Below are 22,760 nucleotides of genomic sequence, written 5' to 3' on the forward strand. Positions count from 1 at the left end.
TTTTTTTTTTCTGCAGGTTACTAGGTCTAATATTAACGTTTTCGTATTTAGTTTAAGCAAGAAAAAAAACCCACACTAATAATATCGGTAGCGTACAACGTTTACAGCCGCTCTTACTTAAACAATTACGCATATATACTTAATTATTCCTAGTAAAACTTATCTGAATCAGGAGCTCTTCAAAGCACGTTCGTAGCGCTTGACCCACTAGCGCCCTATTTATTTAAGAACTTGTCATGTGGCAGTCTATCAAAAAGCCTTGCAAAATCCAAGTACATCACTGTATATGCATCTCCCTTGTCCAAGGTATTTCTCAACTTGTTATAGTACATAAGTAAGTTAGTGAAACATGATCTCCTCTTAACAAACTCATGCTGATAGCCACAGAGAATACTGCTGTTATCAATCCATTTCTGTATCCTACTTTGCACTAATCTCTCCTGGACCTTCACCACAACTCCAGATATACAGACCAACCTATAATTTGAAGCTACAGCTTCAAATTATATATATATATATATATATATATATATATTGATTACAATATCTCAGATAAAAAAAAACTTTTTATGGATGGTAATACATGGCATACTGAGAAATTTTTCTAGAACAGTAAACATTTTCTTTTGTTCTTTTTGCATTGAAATGTTGTATTGAAAATGTAGCTGTTTGCATGCTGGTATGAAAGCTCATTGCCAATGTACATAAGTTTTCTTTGATTAAGATTATGCCCAGGACAAATATTTTACAAGATTAATACTGTTTAGTTTCTCACGGCAAAAGCATATTTGGTTAGGGACATGCTTTTATGGCAACATTAATATCTTTCTTCTTCTGATTCTCAACTCTGAGTGAGCACAACTCATCTGTTACCATAAGTAAAATTTCCACATTCTCCTTTGCTGAGATGCATTATATTCTTTAACTTCCTTTCCTCTCAGGACATAATTTATTTCAATCTTTCACCTTTATCTTTCACTAAAACCAGTAAACTTTGAGCTAATGAATGTAGCCTGCTTAGATAATTTTTCATCCTACAGAACAGACAAAATTGACTTAATATACTGGTCTCATAGCCTGAGTTACTTCAGCCATAATTCTAACACCAATTTTGTATTTACATATTGAAAAATGTAATGCATTGCCTGTATTCCTGTTATCTCCATAACCATTATTGTTCTTCCAAGTCTATACTCTACTTTGTAACTTCCTATCCCCCAAATTATAGTCTCCATGCAAAGCCATTTTTCTTCTTACTATTTATCCTCTCAACTTGCTTTGACTCAGCACATCACAGAACAATAACTTCTCCAAAAAAAAAAAAAAACCTGTATTTTTTCCATTGAAATGGAATCTATCTCTTGCATATAAGAACAATTCTTTGTTACCATCAAATGCATTCCGGACATTCCCATATTCCAAACCTCTCTTTTTACACATTCCTGCTATTATGTCCTTCATTATCACCATTCATCTCTCTTTCTCCATCTTCCCCCCCCCCCCATCCATATCCCAGGTAGGTAACATAACTCACTGTCTTTCTCTCATACTCATTTGCTACAATCATTAACACCTGTCCTATTCAATTTCTGAATAACCTAAGAGGAAGTCACCTTCTCCTAGATAGATCATTCATAACAACCTTTGCTATCATTTCATCTGCACTTTGGCTTCTCTTTATTTTTTCAGGCAAGTACTCTTCTAACATTCTGTTTTCATTTCAAACCTACAACTCCACTCATTTTTCTTATGCTGGCTTCTCTTTTCGAAACCTTCTCACCTTGTTTTCACTTTTGCTTTCACCTATTGCGTTATTCTCTCAATTTCTCATTTTCATGACTCACATTCTTCTCACATCAGCTCCTCAATTTCCTGATCTCTCCATTATCCCTCAACTCAATTCTCATACATTTTTATTTCCTTAATACTTCCATTTCTCTTTTCAAGCATTCTGTTCTTACCTGACATACACACAGTCAAAACTATTCATCACAACTGTCTTATCTTCAGTCACACTATTTGTGTTTCTATACATTCTTTTGTAACTCACTTCCAACATACTGTCTCTGCTCTCACTAAATCTAAGAACAAGTTTCTATTCTTCACTTGCCATATTTCTGATAAATGGAAAAGCATATTTTAGGATGTTATGATATTCTACAGTATGTTATCCAAAATGTATCCTTGAAAGGTAGTGGACTGGGAAGCATTGAACAAGGCAATAGACATTATATGGTGCCTGCCATAACAATAAGATATATTGAACAAAATTAAAACTTTGCAAAATAACTACACAGCTTTATCAAACAGCACACCCAGTCTCAGCTATCTTTAAAATGAAAATTAACGTAATTATACACAATATTTTTACTTATTATGCAAAATAAATATTATCTTTTCAAGAGCTCTGTAGCAGCAGCATTCATCTAATGCAGTGGTTCTTAACCTGGGCAGTACTCAATGGTTATCCCCCTGGGGGAGATAACCATTGAGTGGTTAGGGGACACTGAGGGGGGGGGGATGATAAGCATTACTATGCTACTAATATAATGATAAACTTGAAAAAATATAAAAAAAACTTGAGACTTCGTTTGTCAAACATTGAACCTGATATCGAAAAATTAGCAGGATCTCATTAGGCTCAGGGTAGCCATTAGTGATTGGCTTATTAAATACAGTAAGTTTATATCTTTTTTGATACAAATTAATAAAAATTAATTTGTATCAAAGTCACAAATTTTTAATTAATTATCAGTTCAAATATGTTGATAGTAACTTAGATTTGCTTAATAATATATTATAATTATCTTATTGAGTCATTAACCTAGTGCAAAAATAAGCAGGGGTACTTTTGCCTGATGCCCCCTTTCAACAATAGTTGAAAGGGGGCATCAGGCAAAAAAAAAAAAAAGGTTAAGAACCACTGATCTAATGTATGTACATGTTACACAGAGAAAATATTTACTAAATAAATAATTAACATGTGATGATTTTAAATACTAAACATGATTTTTAAAGATGGATGTTTCATTTTTATAGATATTAATGAATGTACTGAATTCAGAGAGAAACCACCATGTGGAGTTGAAGCCTTCTGTTTAAATTTGGAAGGTAGCTATGTATGTAGGTGTCCTCCAGGTCATGTGGGCAATCCATACAGTATTTGTTATCCAGAAGGTAAGTGCAGTTTTTAAACAAATATTAATTAATATTATGAAGACCTTTTTTTTCAACTGTTGCTGCCTATAGATATCTCTGATAAAAATAAAAAAATATTCTTTGCAATTGTATAATGAAGCAATCATGTTGTCTCTATTGCCAAAACAGCCATGAGAATGGTTATTATGCTCTTGTTCTTTTAACTCTGCATCTTGACCATTCTTATGTATTTCTTTTCATGAATATATTAAAATTAACCAAACAGATGGACAAAGCTTTTATTATATAAGAATTGGTATAAGTGTATCTGTGCATGTACACACACACACAGTAAAAACACTGTTTGACACAAATAATAATTTTTTTTTGTAATTTATAATTTATTTTTATTTTTCTTGTCAGCTTTATCATCTCTGATTTTTTAACAAGAATCAGAGATAATGAAGGTGGCATTAAAACTGAAGATAGAGATATTCTAGATGCTTGGCTTGAATAATTACTTTGGAAGATTGTTAAATGAAACAGGAAGTGACAGAACAGTGATATTCAAGAGAGGCAATGAGGAATATATATTAATACTTGTAGAAAATGCCATCAAAAACCTGAAATATGGAAAGGCAGCTGGAGTAGATGATGTTCAACCAGATATTCAAATATGGAGGTATAAATTATTTATAGTGGCTGAACTGCATAATTCAAGAAGGCATGGTCAGAAAATTGAATTCTGAATAATTGCAGTACAGCTCTCATAGTGCTCATCTCTGAAAAGGGAAAGAAAACTGAATCTGAGTATTATAGAGGATTTCTGTGCTGAGTGTTCCTAGTAAGATTTATGCAAGTATGTTTGAGATGAGACTAAGAAAAATTGTGGAAGAGCAATTTAGAGAAGAACAAGCTGGTTTAGGCAGAATAGAGGTTCTTGAGAACAGATTTTCATTTAAGACAAATAGTTGAGAAATCATGGAAATATAACAAAGATCTGGAAAAGGCATTTGTGAAAGTGCCAGAAGAAAAGCAAAACCCTACACCTGTCTAGTGTAAATGGAACATACCAAGCAATGTGTAGTCTATTTCTTTCTTTCTTTTTTTTTTTTTTTTGCAGTCAAGACAAGCTCTATAAACTTAAAGGGCTATCATGCAAAATCCATGCCCAAGGTATGATTTGAACCTACAGCTGTTTGTTTGGATATGCTATCTGCCTGGCCAACCAGGCCAGCTTTTAAGTTGTAAGTCAGCAGTTAGCATTGAAGAAGACCCAGGAAGATAGCATGAGGGAAAATCAGGTTTAAGACAAGGGTGCAATACTGTTATTCATCATCTTTTTATTGTCTTTATTAGTTGACCAGAGATTTTTGTAAAATATGGATCACATTATGAAGGGTGGCATTAAACCTCATATCAGAATTGGAGATAACTAGAAATTTGCACGTATGCCACAGTAATTAACTTTTTAATAATATCTAAATATTTTGTCTTAAGTATCATAAGACATTGTCAGTACACTTATAAACAACAATAGGAATTAAATTAAAAAAAAATTAGACAATGGAATAAGCAAAACTTGTATGTGGTGTTAAATCAATTGAATAAATTTAAATGGGAAAGAAAAAGTTAGCAGAACATATATTTGATGCCAAGATGGCAGGAAAAAGACCCAGAATATCAAGATCTGTATGGATTGATGTATATAGATCTATAACTGAAATATAATCTTTCTTCTTTCACTACGCATTAGTTCCGCTTCCTATGCAGGGTCTGTGTGTTACTAAGATGCGACTTCTTGTTAGTACCACTCCCAAACGACCTGTCGCCTAGCCTGCCACTGGGGGGGGGGGAATATATTTTTGACTGTAGAGGCGTATGTTCACGTGGCAAGTTTGCCTGCTTGCGGGATGAAAAATGCCAGATAAACTGGCGGAAAAAACCCTACTGTCTGTCCCAAGACCAGCTAACTTGGCTATGCCTGAGGAAGATCCTCAAGTTCCTCGCGTCTTCGACAGGAATCGAACCTGGGACACTCCTTCCCCAGGCATATGGTTGCGAAGCGCAAAGCCACTAGGCTAACCACACGGACTATATAACTGAAATATAATATCCAACAAAATTGACAGATAAAAAACTGATATGGAGGAAAATTGTTGATAAGTTAGTAATAGCATAAACTTTTCATGTAATGCAATCATAGTGTCCTATATATATATATATATATATATATATAAAGGACATTGTGATGTGAACTTTGTGATGATTTTCAGAATAAAGAAGTCATTTCATCATCAGTAATAAGAAACAATATAGCTACGATTGTTCAAGACAAGTGCTGCATAGCAGAGATTATTATTAAACTGGAACTTTTTATTGGCTTTATTAGTTGACCAGAAATTTTTCTGGCTTCTTCAGGACATGTGTAATGATACATTTTCAGTTATCGTTGATAAATTTATTTAATATTGCATAGTTTTGTTTGCCTTGCGTCTCTTATTGCATCTTTTTGTGTGTTTTTGGTGTGTTATAATTTGATAAAATACGTTGCAAGTAAGTATGGCTTCAGTATGAAGGAAAATGGCGACCAGTAATGAACGATATAAAGTGCACGAACAGTATAAAGCACAGGCCAGAAGGGTAATGAGTGTGGTAAGAAAAGCAAAAAAGATTACAAAAGAACATTGGCATGCAGGCTAAAGAGAATCCTAAACAGTTTTTTAGATATGTAGCAAGTAAAAGGAAAAATGTACATGGCAGAATGATTTCAAAGAATGCCGATGGTAGGGAGGTAACTGAATCAGTTGATATAGTTGAGTTACTGAGTGAGCACTTTGCAAGAATATATCATCCAGGTGGTGACATTGCAGAAACGAATGTACCAGTAGATTATACGGGAATTATGGTGAATGAAGTGGAGGTGAGTAGTCTATTGCATAACCTCAATGTCAATACATCTGTGGGGTTGGATGGTATACCAGCTCGTGTTGTACGAGAAGCAGCTAAAGAATTGTCAGTACCCTTGACCATTTTGTTTAATTCGAGTCTCAGATCTGGGTTAGTCCCAAGGGGGTGGAAAGAGGGGAAAATAGTTCCGCTGAATAAAGGTGGTTTCAAAACTGCTGTTGCAAATTACCGACCGATTAGCATATCAGGAATCATTGTCAAGGTCTTAGAGAAATTAGTCAAGAAAAGAATACAGGATTGGACAGATGAAAATGGGATATTGTATGGGGGACAACATGGTTTTGTGAAGGGTAGATCATGCCTCATTAACTTGCTCACGTTTTATAACACAGTGACGGCTGAACTGGATAGGGGTAATGGATTTATAGTAATACTACTGGACCTTGCCAAGGCTTTTGATAGGATACCACATAGAACCCTAATCAGTAAACTGGAGCAAATGGGAGATAGATATAGAGTTGGTGAGATGGATAGGAGGGTTTTTGAAGTAGAGATACCAGAGAGTGGTTTATTCAGGAGTGGAGTCTAAAAGACAGCTTGTAACTAGTGGAGTGCCACAGGGCTCTGTTCTTGGACCATGCTTTTCAATTTGTTCATCAGTGATATAGGAAAGGATTTGAGAGGAAGTGTTCACTTGTTTGCTGATGATGCAAAGTTGGGTAGAGCAATTATGAGTGCACAGGATGTCAAAATTTTACAGGATGATTTGGATAGTTTGGAAGACTGGGCTAGGAAAAATGGATGTCAATTTAATGTGCCAAAGTGTAAGGTTATGCACTTTGGGATGAAAAGAATAGCAGCAGTATATCGCATTGGTGGAACCGTACTCCAAGAGATTGATGAGGCCAGGGATTTGGGAGTGTTGGTGGATAGGGAATTGAAGTTTAGGGGGCACATTGCAAAAGTGACTAAAACAGCTCACCAAATCACTTGGCTTCTGAAAAATACTTTAACATGCAGAGACAAACAAGTTGTTGTTCCTCTGTATCGAGCCTTGATAAAACCCCATCTGGACTACTGTGCCCAGTTATGGGTACCAGGGTTTCTTCGTGATGGGGAAGAAGTGGAGAGGATCCAGAGATGAGTGACCAAGATGATAGCAGGTCTGTGGAATGAACCTTATGAGAATAGGTTGAAGATTTGTAGGTTGCAGAAATTGGACAATAGGCGAAGGAGGGGTGATATGATTGAGACATTCAAATTACTGAAGGGTTTCTATAAGATTAATCCAGAAGATATTTTTGAAAATATGACTGGTGGTGGGAGGACTAGGGGCCATGAATGGAAGCTGGGCAAGAGCATGGTTGACAAGGGTGTTAGAGCTAGGTTTTTTACTTGGAGAGTAGTGAATGAGTGGAATAAGCTTCCAGAGTCTGTTGTGGGTGCTACGACCGTGAATGAGTTCAAGGCAAGGTATGATAGATACTGTGTGAATGTCGAATAGTTGTTCTTGACATGATGTTAGGGCCTCCCTCGATGAGTCTGTTGACTCCTTGGAGTTGCCCGGAATAATAATAATAATAATACAAGGAACTAACGTTTGCTAGTAAAAAAGAAGAATGGAGTAACACAATCAAATAAATTAAGCCAACGCATAACATCATAAGCATGGAATATGGTGTATGTCATTATTGAGCACGTTATGTAGTTTTTAGCGAAATGAAATTCTGGTAGCTGAGCGAACTTATTAGACTTTTCCAGACGTCTCAGACGTCTGGAAAAGCCTAACAAATCAAGGAAAATCATTCCTTGATTTGTTTAGATTTTCTCCACAGCAGAGTACAACCGTGGCGTCTTTGAAGTTTCTACATCGAAAATCCTCTTCTATATAGGGTATGGAGCTTTTTATCCCAATCGATGGTGTGATTAGAGATCAAGAAGTGATGGTTCAAATACGCCGGTGTATACAACATTCCATGTTCCTGAGGATTAAATTACATAGGGCAAACATCAAGAAGCCTGGAAATTCAAAAAGAAAGAACATGTAGGGGACGTGAACAACAACAGAACAGATACTTCAGGATTAGCTCATCAAATATTTTCCAAGATATTTCCCCTTCAAATCATTCCCAACATTATTAATGTGAAATTAAACAGCAGAAGCTTAAGCATAAGCCTGTGACTGGTCACTGGCCACTTTTCTTCTCCTTGATTTAATTACACCATATGCTACTCTCATACATCTGCAAATTGTTCATCCTCTTATACATGCTACCAGCTTTATGTCTATCTTCATTTGTTCCAGTTTATATAATAGGGTTCTCTGCAGCATCTCTTTGCAAACTCTAGCAGCATCATGGTATACCGATTTTCCTTATCCAATTCATATATCATTTTATACAATAAAGAGAGTCGATTACTTGATACTTTCCCTTCACAAAGCCATACTATCTCCATAGATTATCATTGTTCCTTTCCAACTTTTTTTGAATTCTGTCCTTAACTGACTTTTCCAAACCTTAACCACCACTGCAGAGATAATGATTTCTGTAATAGGCTGGCTCTGTCTTGTTACTCTGAAAGTTTTAATGGTTTATCAAAGACAACAAGTCAGAAAGCAAATATTTCATTACTAATACAGTGGTGCCTTGGTTAACAACAGCCTCAGATAACAACATACTTGGTTAACGACGAGTGGCTGCAAGAAAAAAATCTATTGGTTAATGACTCTCGATTATGTGAACCTCTATCCGATCTAAAAAACCGGAATTTTCTGATTGCACTTAGCCACGCGAGGGAAGAATTGTCGAATAGAGAACAGCCACGTGTCATAGCTGTGAAGCTCAGATATGTTTGACCCATCATAGCCAGCTATTTAGGTTTTCCGTTTATTGTTTCTTTTCTTGTAGTGTACTGTGCTTTATTTTAAAATTTGTGGTTATAAATGCGTTTTATGATGAAAATGAAAATATAATAATCGTTGTTATAGATACAACGATTATTATATGATGTAATAATCATTGTATCTATAAGCTGCTAATCAGTGTATGTTACGGTAAGTGCTGTATCTAATATCGTCACCTTACAAGCAAAATGCACTAAGTCAAAAATTGCAGGTTTCGAATTTAACTGTTAACTTTTATTTCAAAAAGTTTTTTTTTTGGAACTTTTGCTTTTATTTTCAGGTGACGATATGTTCTTTGTATCTCTTGTCTTAGTGTTGTACAAATTGTAATAATACTGTATTTTGCGTATCTTTTTTTTTATAGAGTGAATTTTTTTACTGTGTGACAAAATGGGTCCCAAAAAGAAAGCTAGTGAGGGAAAAAAAAAAACAGAAAAATTTTCTCTATTGAACAGAAGAAAGAATTAATAGCAAAACATCATGAAGATGTGAAAGTTATGCAGCTAGCTCGAATATATGAAACCAGTCATTCTACAATATCAACCATTTTGGCTAAGAAAGAAGAACTTATGGTAGCTAAGGTTGCTAAGGGAACTTCAAGGTTGAATGTCAGAGAGCTTCTTTTTGAGCAAATGGAGAATTTATTACTAATTTGGATCAAAGAAAGAGAAATAGCAGGCAATACTACATCTCAAAATGCAGTCAGTCAGAAAGCTAAAGAGATTTATCAAGATTTGAAAAAGAAGACTTTGGGATCACGTTCTGAGGTAGATGATGATGATGATGATTTTAAAAGTAGCAGAGGTTGGTTTGACAACTTTAAAAAAAGAACAGGAATTCATAGTGTGTTTAGACACGGAGAGGCAGCTAGTGCTGACAAAGCAGCAGCAGATAAATTTGTCAATAGCTTTATAGAAGAAGATATTGAAGAAGGAGAATACCTACCTCAACAAGTCTTCAATTGTGATGAGACTGGGTTATTTTGGAAGAAAATGCCCAACAGGACATTTATCACAAAAGAAGAAAAAAACACTTCCTTGGCATAAGCCAGTGAATGATAGGTTAACATTGCTTTTAGCAGCAAATGCAAGTGGAGACTGCAAGGTAAAACCATTCAAAAAGTTCAATGTCTCTAAATCCAATCTCGGTGTTTTGTGGAAGTTTAACAGCAAAGCCTGGGTCACAAGAATAGAATTTAGAGACTGGATTTGCAAAGTGTTTGGACCAAATGTCAAAGCCTATCTTGAGCAAAACAATCTGCCTCTAAAAGCCATTTTAACCTTGGATAACGCACCTGTACATCCAACGAGCATACAAGAAGAGCTATCAGAGGAATTAGATTTTATCAAGGTGATTTATCTTCCTCCCAAGACTACATCTCTGATTCAACCTATGGATCAGCTGATAATTGCAAATTTTAAAAAACTTTACACAAGGGCACTTTTTACCAGGTGCTTTGAAATGTGTGAGGCTACCAACATAACCCGAAGAAAAGTTTGGAAGGAAGAATTCAACATTGTCATGGCAATTAGGCTAATTGTAAAGGCTTGGCAAGAAGTAACAATGAAATGTCTCAAAGCAGCATGGAGGAAACTGTGTCCTTCCTTTGGTAATGAAGAAACTTCAGATGAAGGACACAAATTGGTAAAGGATATTGTGGCAACTGCTCATGATCTTAACTTGGAAGTAGAGGAAGAAGATGTTGAAGAATTATTGGAGATGCATGACCGAGAACTGACTACTGATGAGCTAAAAGAACTTTTCAAGCAGCAATGTGAAGAAAAGGAAATGGAAATTTCATCTGAAGATGAGGATGGAGAGAAAGAATAAATTACGACTGATGAAATCAAAAATGTTTTGGCAAAGTGGGAGGAAGTTCAAAATGTTGCTATGAAATGGAATCCAAACAAATCTGAGGTTATCAGAACTGCAGATCTATTTAATGAAAAGTCCATGCAGTTTTTCAGAAACATTTTAAAAAAGAGGCAGAAGCAAACAACCCTAGACATGTTTTTTACAGGTCCATTTGTCAAAAAACTCCGATTGTTCTTCTGGTGAAAATTGATAATTAAAACTGTTTTCATGAACAATTCATTTTATTGATGTTAATTTTTTTGTAGCAAATACATATACTGTATAATAAATAAATGATACTTACCATATTTTTATGACATTTTAAATGAGTTTTATCTGCATTTTTAATATGTACTATGGTTGTGGGGAGAAGCCGGAACAAATTAATCGATTTTCAATTAAATCTTATGGGGAATTGTGCCTTGGATAACGATGGTAATCCTGGAATGGATTACCATCGTTAACCAAGGCACCACTGTATTTGCAAATAGAAAAGATTGTAATCAGCTTATCATTACTTAGCCAGCCATTATTCATATTCAAGCCATCAGTAAAGGTTCTAATTCCGATTACATTATGATATGTAGATTCTAGGACTTGATTTAAGATATGAGATGCATAATATGGTTATCTGTTTGCACAATGAGCTTGCTAATTTTGATTTCTTAAGCATTGTATATAGTTTAAGAATATATTTATTAACAACGTATTTGTTATAAATAAAATTATTTACTTATTATCCTATATTTTGGCAAAGTCAAATCTGCATCATCAGGGATTAATACACTTGCATTAGACACATGCATGCAGGCACACTTCAGTAACAAAGATGAAAAAAAATCCAGAGAGATATAGGAAGACCTAAAGTCCTACAATTACACCATCTGTTGGCTTTGGTTGGGTGTTCTTGGTTGTTGGGCTGACAGTCTGTGTATGGGAGGGGGGGGGGTCTGATACAACCATATTTGTTTGTATTAGTTTATATTAGACTGCACTTCATTAAGTGCAAATTACTTAAAAGACATGAGCACTGTCCAAGCGTCCATATATTCGCCTTTTATTAGTGCATTTTGTAAGGTTTCACTGACCTGACAGCTGTTTTGAACTGGTTGGTTCTCTTCAGAGACCAGGCTGAAACCTTAAGAGAGCAAAAACTCTCATTCAGTACTAAGGAAATCAAATGTCAGAGAAAAGACGAATATATGGATGCTTGGACGGTGCTCATCTCTTTTAACTAGTGCAAACTAAGGCAACCTAATGTCGAGGATTGTATTTTTATAAGCTCTCTGTCATTTTTACAAAATTTTCATAGTTTCTACAAACATTCAGCTTTGAAATGATGTTGGATATAATATCCACTTTACCTATGTGACTGCAATGTGTTTCATATATAAGTGTATAAAGATTAATGACATAACTCATTTGTAATTATTGTCAATCCAAAATTTGGTTTTAATGTTTTGCCCTGTTTACTTTCTGTTTAGTAATAGCTTGTAAAAGAGATAATGAATGTCCTGGAAACACAATCTGTCTTGATGATGGCTACCAAGGGTCACATTGTGGTTGTAAGCCTCCCTTTGTCCAGGAGGGTGAATACTGTATTTGTGAGTATTCCAAGATATTTATTTATTTAAGTTCATATCTGAGTTTTTTTTTAATAAAGATTTGATATTTGTATGAGTTCTAATATAACATGCCACCCTTGACATCAATGTTAAGACAGCTTTATATTTTGAAAGGTACGCTACATACACTTCATTAGCATGTAGGCCCTGCTGTGATATCACACTTTTCACTCTTCACTGGTATGTGATAATACATCTCAAGTATTTTGCAACATACTACATTTCATACAAAACATCAGATGTACTGTTGCTAGATATGCTAGCCTGACTTCATATTCAATTTGTTGCAGTTTATTCCAAGCATGTTCTGGGTTGATATCGAGACTCTATGAAAACCAGTCAAGTTCTTCCATGTCATTTTCTTCAAACTGTGTCACAACAGTTGGTTCAGTCATCATGTTGAGAGAGAGGGAGGTCTGTGTCTCTTTTTTCAGTTTGACAGTTATACCATCAAACTGTTACAACGTAGCAGTTTGATGGTATAACAGTGGACAGAAAATAGCTGATTACCATCAGCTATTTTCTGTCCATTGTCCATTGCTTCCCCAAAGTTCTCCATTCATTCCTCTCTTGAGCCTTTCTATGCTACTGAGTTCCTGCTGTCTCTTTGGTCTTCCTGTAGCTCTCTTTCCATCTGTAGGATACCATTCTGATATGAACTTTGCCCATTTTTGAGTGTTACTTCTTACAATATAACCTGCCCATTGCTATTTGGATTTTTTTAATGCCTGTTATAATATCTCTCACTCTAGTCTGAGCTCTTGGTATTGCACTTTCTATCTAGAATGGTAATACCAAGTAATGATCTTTCCATTTTCCTCTAGGTAATCCTCAACTCGTTGGTAAATTTTTTAGTCAAAGTCCTATTTCATTTCTATATGTCATGACTGGAAGTATACAACTGTCAAATATTTTCGTTTAAGGCAGATCAGGATGCTTCATTTGAATTGTTCGTGGTGGTTTCCAAAGACTATCCAACTATATTGAATTCTACGTATAATTTCTCCTTTAGTAACCCTATGCTGTGATCTTTTGTCCTAGGGTAAACATAGGAGGTTAGTATATGAATTTCCTGGTGTTCCATTTGTACTGGCTTTTTGGTAATGTATTTATTATACATTCTTTTTATTTTGTCTTTGTTTATATTTAATACTTTCTGCATTCAATTCAGTGATCACTTGCTGAAGTTCCTATGATTTGATGATGATATTGTTCTTCCTAAAAGAACAATATCATCATCATCAAATCATAGGTGATTTAGTTCTTTCCCATTCCATAATTCTTCTATTTTTCCAATCCAAGTTTTTAAAAATTTCTTCTAGGACTGCTATAAATAATTTAGGTGAAATGGCATCTCCCTGTTTAACTCATGCAACATAGGAAGCTTTATATGCACATCAGCCTGATTGGATGAGTGGATAACATCTTTGCTCTATAACTAACAGTCTGTGGATTCGGATCCACTATGGCATGGATATTTGTGAATGTGTTTGAAGTAGTACACGAAATTTACTGTCTAGTGCAAGACTGCCCATCTGCTTATTGAGATCTGAAGTAGCTTAAAAAAAAGTATCATGATTATCCAACCTCTAGCTTATCCACTGCACTAAATGCTTGATAGGTTTATAGCTAAATGTTTTATAACTAGTGATTCACAAAAAAATCAATGTTTATTCTTCCAGAGAATACAACCAGAAGTCTGGGTCCATACCTAATACCTAGAGGAATGCTCCAAATCATTATACCTCTTGAGGTATAATGGTCTAGATGCCTAATGGATAGATACTCTTGTGCTTGATGATGCACTTGAGGCATAAGGTATTCCATAGGTATCTTCCATACCCATACTCACCCATCATGATGATCCAGTGTATGGACCAATCACAGTGTTCTTTACACCAATGTGGTCTGTATTGTTGATTGCCGTGGCCGATGCTTTACTACCAGTTGGTGACAGTGATCATACCATACTTTCCTGAGAAGTAACTGATTGTATAGATGATGTTCCAGTTAGAACAGGTTACATGCTGAACTATTCTTCTTATGGTGCCATCTTCTATCAAGGGTCAGTGGCCATCTTGGTGAACAAACTACATTCTTATGTTAATCTGAGCAGTTGTATGCTGCTCTTTCCTGTATATATCTTGATGTTGTCAAACCAAATATTCTTTTTCTTCCTCTAGTTCCTTTGCCATCAATTCTTCCTACCAAAATAGTTTGTTTGTAGGAGTTGGTATTTGCCATTACTCATGATATAAAGACAAGGATTGAAGTTGCATGCCAGTCCTTCATGAAAATGAGAATATTATTCTGCAATAAAAATCTAAACATAGAAGTCAGATGCTGAATGCTGAAATGATACATCTGGTCCATTCTGCTCTATGGAGTTGAAACATGGACATTGAAGGCGACAACAATCAAGAAAATTGAAGCCTTTGAGATGTGGCTATATAGAAGAATGCTAAAGATATCATGGACAGAAAAAATTACCAATGAAGATGTCTTAAAATCCATTTGCAAGGTCAAAGATATCATACAAACTATCAAGAACAAAAAACATATCTTGGCCACATCATGCTGAACTATAAAGCTGGAAATTATGACCAACTCAGGAGAATACTATCTTTGTCTCATGATATCAGTTACTGAATGGGAAAGATATCATCAGTGCATAGGAATCTTTGAAAAAGTGCTTATATCTGAATCTGTGTGCAGAAGTGAAGTGGAAGTGCAACTTTTTTTAGCAAGAGACTCATAAGAATAAGATGATGAGGAAGGAATATCATGAGAATAAGAGTGAGAGGAGTTATGAAATATATAAAGCACAGGCATGAAAACTACAAGTATTGTGCAGAAAGCTAAATTGAAGCATGAAAAGAAATTGACTATGCAGGTTAAAGGCAATCCAAAAGAATTTTATCATTATTCTTCAAGTAAAAGAAAGAATGAGTGTGGAAGAATAACTTTACTGAGTGCAGATGGTACACTTGTGACAGAAGCTGATAAGACTTCAAATAATGAGTGCTCACTTCACTAAGATTTATTAACCAGGTGTATGTAACATGATACACAGTGCTGCTGCTAGATTGAATGAAGAGCTACACTAGTGGCCAAAATTGTGGAAATCTTTTGGAAAAAGTGTATTTCTGAGGTTTGATGGCTCATAACATCACTTTTTTATGAGTAATACCATAAAATTATATATCAATGGAAAGATAATTTAATCAAGAATGTAATGCAATAACTTTTATGAAGGATTTTATATTAGAACAGCAGTTATAAAGAAGAAAAGTGAAACACACAGAAAAAATGAGATATACAAAAATTCTCACAATGTGAGTTAATACTTAGTTGGGTAACCTTTAGCATTAATTACAGCTTTACAACGCCTTCCCATGGAGTGAACCAAGTTTTTTAGTTCTTCAGCTGTTATAATGTGAAACCAAGATTGAATTATTGCTTCTATTAATTGGGTTTTATTGCTGGGTTTGCTTCTGACTAACAAGTTTCTTTAGTCGGCACCATAGATTTTCGATTGGGTTAAGGTCTGGGCTATTCCAGCAGTGGAATATGATTATCTTGAAACCACTTTTTTGCACACAGCAGCAACATGACATGGAGCTGAATCCTGTTGAAATATAAATGCTTCATTATCTTGGAAAAGATCATGTGCGGAAGGCTTCAGTTTGGACTCAAGTATTTCATTTATGTATTTTTGGGTATTTATATTCCCATTAATCACGCAAATTCTGCCCACACCTTTTGATATCATACAACCCCAGATCATAACACTAAGTGGGTGTTTCATGGTAGCTGTAATGCAATCAGGATGCAAATCTTCTCCGATTCTTCTCCTTACGTATTTTATGCCATCACTACCAAACAGGGAGATTTTGTTCTCATCACTCCAAATAACACTATCCCATTGTTCCAGTTAACATGGGTTTTAGCCCAGTTTAATCTTTTCAACCTTTGTTTGAGAGATGAAAATGGCTTTTTTCATGGAATTCTAACATTTAGACCAAATTCCTGCAGTCTGTGCCAAACAGTACTTGCACTCAACTTCACATTGTATTGTGCTATTTCATCTTGTATACACCCAGATGATTTTCTTTTGTCACGTAGGCACAGTCTCTCAATTCTTCTATCATCACTTGCTGTTGTGTACCTTTTCCTGCCTTTACCAGTCTGGTTTTGTAGTGACTGAGTCTCCTTATACCTTTTCAAAAATTTTGAAATGCCACCTTTGGTTAAGTTTCCACCAATTTTTCTTCTAATTTCTTCATAACTGTAGCCTTGTTCACTTAATAGTACTATTTTACATTGCTTTCTGGGTGACCACTCAACTCTTTGCACCATTTCTTTAATTTTATTACATTTTACAAGCTCACTAAATGAAAGAACACAAAAAAAAAACCCAGCCAACTTGATAGCAATCACATGACACACTGACAAATGTCAGCTCCAATACGTGACATCAATAGCTGAATCCTACTGTGACCTTATTTACTCATTGCCAAAACAAGATCACACCTGATTGGCTATCTAAACACTCATGCTCATTGGCTACATTCAAATGAAGAAAGCTACTTCATATCAACCTAAGCAAGTTGTCTTCTTTTTTCTGGTTATTTAGCTATAACCTTTCATAGAATACAGGTAATTGATCAAACGTTGTTGCATTACATTCTTGATTAAATTATCTTTCCATTGATATATAATTACACCAAAAAAAAGTGGTGTTATGAGGCAGTTGCATAGCTAGAGCTTTTGCTGCCCGGGGCAGTCCCTGAGTTTGCTGCCCTTTTCAAGACACACCAAAATTACTATAAAAAAGTCAAAAAGATGTATAGCCAGTGGCGGTTGGTGAAAATTTTAAGTGGGGGTGCTGCATATATGCAATGAGTGCATATACAATTTTAAGTGGGGGTGCTGCATATACTGATTAGGGGGAAAAAACTTCCCACCCCTAATCAGTAACGAATTTATTAATAAATAAATTTTATTATTATTATTATTATTATTATTATTATTTTGACACCTCCAGGGAGTCCAAAGACTCATCGAGGGAGAGTGTGCCGACAGCATCGAACGATGGGTTCCCTTCCAACTACTAACCGCGCTCAAACATACTTAACTGAGCCATTAGTAGCAGAGGCTCTACCAATCGACCAACCTTCTTTCATCCTCACCACGAACAAACACCAATAATAAAAGTTTCATATCAATAACAATGACAAGCAGAAACGAATAGCGGCATTATATCACAGTGCATTTGTTTCGTGTAATGATAATTAAAAAAATATAATTCTTTTCATATTTCCAACAATGACACTTGTCATAATCCAGCCTTGTATCTATAATAAATAAATAATTATATGTTATTTTAACAAAATAAAATAAGATTTACAAAAAATAGTTCACCACGAACAAGCACCAATAATAAACGTTTCATATCTCACAGAAATAACCTGTGGAAGCATATGCTACACTGCCCAAACTGCAATGTATCGTATGACGTAACGTGCAAGTGCAAACGAATATCAGCATTAGATCGCAATTATCGTTACACGAAACAAATGAAAAAATATAATTCTTTCCATATTTTCAACAATGACACTCGTCATAATTCAGCCTTGTATCTATTATAAATAAATAATTATATGTTATTTTAACAAAATAAAATAAGATTTACAAAAAATAGTTCACCATGCACCATCACCAATAATAAATGTTTCATATCTCACAGAAATAAGGCGCATAAGCATACTAAAGATACACTACCGTTTGAGCAGTGTGGGAATGACGTAACATGCAATGACAAGCACAGATGAATATCGGCATTAGATCGCAGCGCATTTCTTTCATAATCTAAAGCATAATGTAATCTAATCTAAATCGTACAATTCCAATTATTAACTATTCAATCAATGTCAAAACATAAGCTGTAACCTTTAACATGTTGTATTGCATTTATATAATGTTGTAAGCATTGTTATTATTTATAAACACAAACAAAATTTAATTTTTTCATTTTTTTCTTGGGGATGCTGCAGTGTCGCTGTGCTTATGTACAGCTGCCACTGCGTATAGCATTTCTGACAATCTGAGGCTTAGTCACCGTCACCGCTGGTAAGACTGGCTGGCATTTTTGCCGCAGCTCCCTGATCATCGTAAACTCCCAAACGTGCAGCAGCATGATAGATTTGTTTAAATCTAGACTCTAAACAAAGGGGTGGGCAACTTGTGCATGTCAAAATTGCCAAATCTTTGATGCAAAATTTTCTCACGTGCCAACTGAAATTTTGGAGAACATATTATTGTTTGGTGTCTTTTAAGTATTGAGAAGAACTTTTCAAATAATCAAAAATCACACTAAAATGGTAAAATCAAAGAATATTGTAAGAGTGATTATTGTAAAGATTGAACGAATGTAAAAATTAGTAAATCAGTGACAGAATGTTGAAAGTTTATTTTTCACTAGGTTAGACTATGATAAATTTAGTTTATTCCTTTATCCCAGTGCAAGCAAACAGAGTTTGTGCCTGAAAGTGACAGAATGTTTACTTAAAAGTCCTTCTATCCTGTTGATGGTGTGAATATTTTTTTATTTGCACTTAAGTGTAATTCTAGCTGCCATGTAAAGCCACACAATTTAAAGATGCAATTTTTAACATCAGCAAAAGAGTCAACAATAATTCTGATTTTTTTTTTTTTTTATAGAGATCAATCAGACATAAGTTTTTTCAAGTTTTCCCAATATATTGCAATGTACAATCTCATAATCGTTTTACTTGACTAAAGCACAATAAAAGAAAATAAAATTAAAGATATAATTGTATTACTTCTTCATCTCTTACGAGTAATGCATAAAAATTGCAAACAAAATAAATTTTATTTTACCTACATAATATATTAAACACAAGTTAATCTTTACCATTTTTAGCAGAAAACATCAATCAAAACTAGAGAAAGAAAAATAGTGGACATTTTATTTATTTAGCATCAATGAGACTTCTGCTGCTGCATTACTAATGACAATTAGTTTATATCAGGTTTATATTTTGTAGCCTTTAGAAATATGCATGCACTACTAGTTTCATATGTAAGGCTACTCCTGTTACAAGACTTAACAAAGTTCATCACTGAGAACATTGATTTTCACAAAAATACGTAGATGCAAAAATTGATATTAATGCTGTTGCAAGGATGTTTAAACATACAAAACTTTCGGGAATAGCATTCCAAGTTCTTAGAATTCTTCCCTTTTTCCACACTTCTCTCTCTCTCTCTCTCTCTGTTACTCCTGTCTCTAATCGATCCTTTTCAATATTTTCCAAGTCAACTTTGAAAACAAATTTCGGCCTCCAAATTGAGCTACTTTGAAAATCAATCAACTGCATTTCAAAATCTTCCATATTTATCCACGAAAACACCGGCAAGTTTATTTGAAGATGATTTCATGTCCTGTAGTTTGAGGTTCAAGTCATTTAAACGTTTGCAAAAATCTGTAATAAACATGTTTACAAACTCACACGATTTCATACATTTCTTTATAAGACATTTGTTGATCAGACAAGACCTCAACTATGCCAATGGACATTGTTGTACATTATTAGTCAGTTGTACACTGAATCCACTTCGTTCAATAGATTCTGAAATTGTCTTTTATTCAAAGCAAATGCAGAAATAACAGCCTTGGTTACTGTTTGCGTCAATTCTTGAAGTTCCTTAAGGCCAGCGTTTGCACATAAATTTTCCTCATGTAGGATGCAATGAAAACTTATTAGTGTATGATCAACATGTTTTGCAAACAGATTTACAAATTCTGCTTCCCTACCAATCATGCAGGGCGCACCATCTGTTGTGATGGATACCACTTTTGAAATATCAATTTGCCGAATAGAGTACTGTTACAAGGTTAATCATCTCTTTGCATAGTTCGTCATCTCTACAAAATCGAGCAACGATTGCTAGCCTAGCTGATGATATAATGTCTTTGCTCTCATCAACACAAATAGAAAAGAACTTACTTGAAGCCAAATCTTTTGTTAATTACTCTGCTGTATTCCTTTCCAACTTGCGTGTTCTATCCTTAATTGTTTTTCTACTCAGACAATTCTTTAATGCGCTGAATAATTTTTACCTTTTCTGAAAGATTGTCAAAAAGGAATGGAGTACATTCTAGCCATGCTTCCCTAATATACTCCCCATCACTGAGTGGTTTCCACATTGGGCAATAACTTTTGAAACCTCAAAACTAGCAGCAACTAAGTTGGAACTAGGCCTACCTGAAATAAATTTCATCAAAGTATCGGACTATTTTTTTTTGTCTTGCTCAGTTCACGAGAAATTAATTCTCTTTGTTCTTGGCTCACTTTTGTTACTTAATTTCTTATGAATAGTTTCAAAATGTCTCTTTACAGAAGAAGTATTACAAACAACTGTTTCGAGACATAAAATGCATAATGTTTTATTATCTTTCTTAATCATGCCACATTTTTTTAGTCCAGTATTCTTTAAATTGTCTCTAATATCCTTTTCGTTTGAATGTCTATGTTTCTTTGCTGGTGGTTGTGACATTCTGCTCAATCTGTAAAGGACAGGAAGCAAATATATATATATATATATATAGTTTTAATCCATTTCCCAAGTAAGCAAACAGACAAATAAGTCAAGTTTGCGCCTGCAAGTAGTGCAAGTCTTATGCAACTTGTGGTAAAGGTGAAATAAACTCTGATCACTATTCTTAGTATTTACCCTTAATGCAAAGCACATCTCCTTGAGGAGATGTATGATGCTATGCATTAAAGGTAAGGGGCCACCACCCAGACTGGTTTGGACCTTTATTGAGGTCTCATCAGTGGAAGCCAGGCTTATACAGAGCTTATAAATATTTTACCGAAACAAGTTACCATAGGGTGCTTTGACCTTATTAAATAAAAATCTCAGGATGAGAGACAGATGTAGAAAGTTTTTTTACCTTGGGTATAATATACGTTAAAGATACCAAGCTAAGTACAATTATAAGCCAACCTATACACATGCAAATGAAAGAGAAGGGTATGAATGCAATCTAATCACATGCAGACAACACTTCATAATCCTGAATATTGATAATACATTTCACATAGCTTTAAAAATAACTTACCGTATTTACTGGAATATAACTGGCCCTCGTGTATAACTTGATATTACTTTGCGAAAAAAGAAATTGAAAAGTTTTGTGTATACCTCGCACAGAAAAAAAAGTTTAATCACATTCACGTCAAGGAACGTGATTAAACATGGCTAGTAGGGAGTCACGATAGTGACTCCCTACTAGCCAATATGTCTGCAGATGCAAGTAAAAGCAGGTTGTTTTATTGTATCACTGAATAAGGTACAAACATTTGCAGTCTGTGTAATATATTTCTCAACAAATAGTGCAATTAGAGACAGTTGGGATAAAAATGGCACTAACTAATGAATCACATGTCCCCTTCCCACAGAAACTATGCTATTTAGCCTCAAGCAAAACCATATGCTGCACTGGCAAACACTAAAAACTAGATGTGTGGGAGTCTGTCCCCCCAGCTCAAATGCAGAGCAACAATAAAAATCAACAGAGTGTGTTAAAATTTGTAAACGTGTTAAAGCTAAGAAATATATAGTGAATAATTGTTATGGCACTTTCAGATATTGAATTTGGTTGAAGAGAATTAGCATTTCAATTCAAAAATTGTCTGCTGACTTTTATCTTTGACTCGCGCGATCTTTTGTTAATACTGCACCAATCATATGCACATATCTTTACTGGCCTGGTACCATAGCTGTCCATTCATTAGTCATTCGTGAAGGATTGTTCATTAAGTATCTCAAGTTTTTTTTTTTTGTCTTGCTCAGTAAGTTTTTGTCTTGCTCAGTTACTGGTAATTTTTGCTTGAAATAATGGGAAAGCAGATGGTGCTATTTGGGTAGGATGCACACAAGGAAACTGCTCTCTAGGCAGGAAATAGTAATTGCAATATATGTGGGGATTTTACGAAAAAAACTGAAAACTTTAGTTTCCACACACACATATCTCTCACCACAATTTTTAGCTTTAATTTTGGGGAAAAAAAGTGCGAATTATATTTGAGTAAATACGGTATGTTTATGGCAGTGTAAAGGAAATTTGCTTTTATATCTAATAAGTTAAATATATTAATTGACAATAAATACTTCCAATCCATATTTTAATGATTTATGATTTAATAAAATCCAAATCCAAATACAATTTAGAAAATTATACTTCTTTATGAAACATGAAAAGATATATCAAATGATGGTAAAGGAGTCATGCAAAT

General features: G+C 34.7%; 1 protein-coding gene across 1 annotated transcript in view; it reads left to right on the forward strand.

Annotated features, from left to right (window-relative positions):
• Positions 1 to 22,760, forward strand: part of LOC150101923 (uncharacterized) — a 1,001,066-nt gene that overhangs the window by 237,003 nt on the left and 741,303 nt on the right. The window contains exons 24-25 of the mRNA XM_090399931.1: positions 3,040 to 3,177; positions 12,292 to 12,411. Of these exons, the coding sequence (XP_090256057.1) occupies positions 3,040 to 3,177; positions 12,292 to 12,411 (258 nt within the window). The remainder of the gene's footprint in view (positions 1 to 3,039; positions 3,178 to 12,291; positions 12,412 to 22,760) is intronic.

Source organism: Typopeltis vanoorti, chromosome 11 (genome assembly GCF_054136105.1).
Source record: "Typopeltis vanoorti isolate ZY-2024b chromosome 11, IOZ_Tvanoo_1.0, whole genome shotgun sequence".
Lineage (NCBI taxonomy): Eukaryota > Metazoa > Arthropoda > Arachnida > Uropygi > Thelyphonidae > Typopeltis > Typopeltis vanoorti.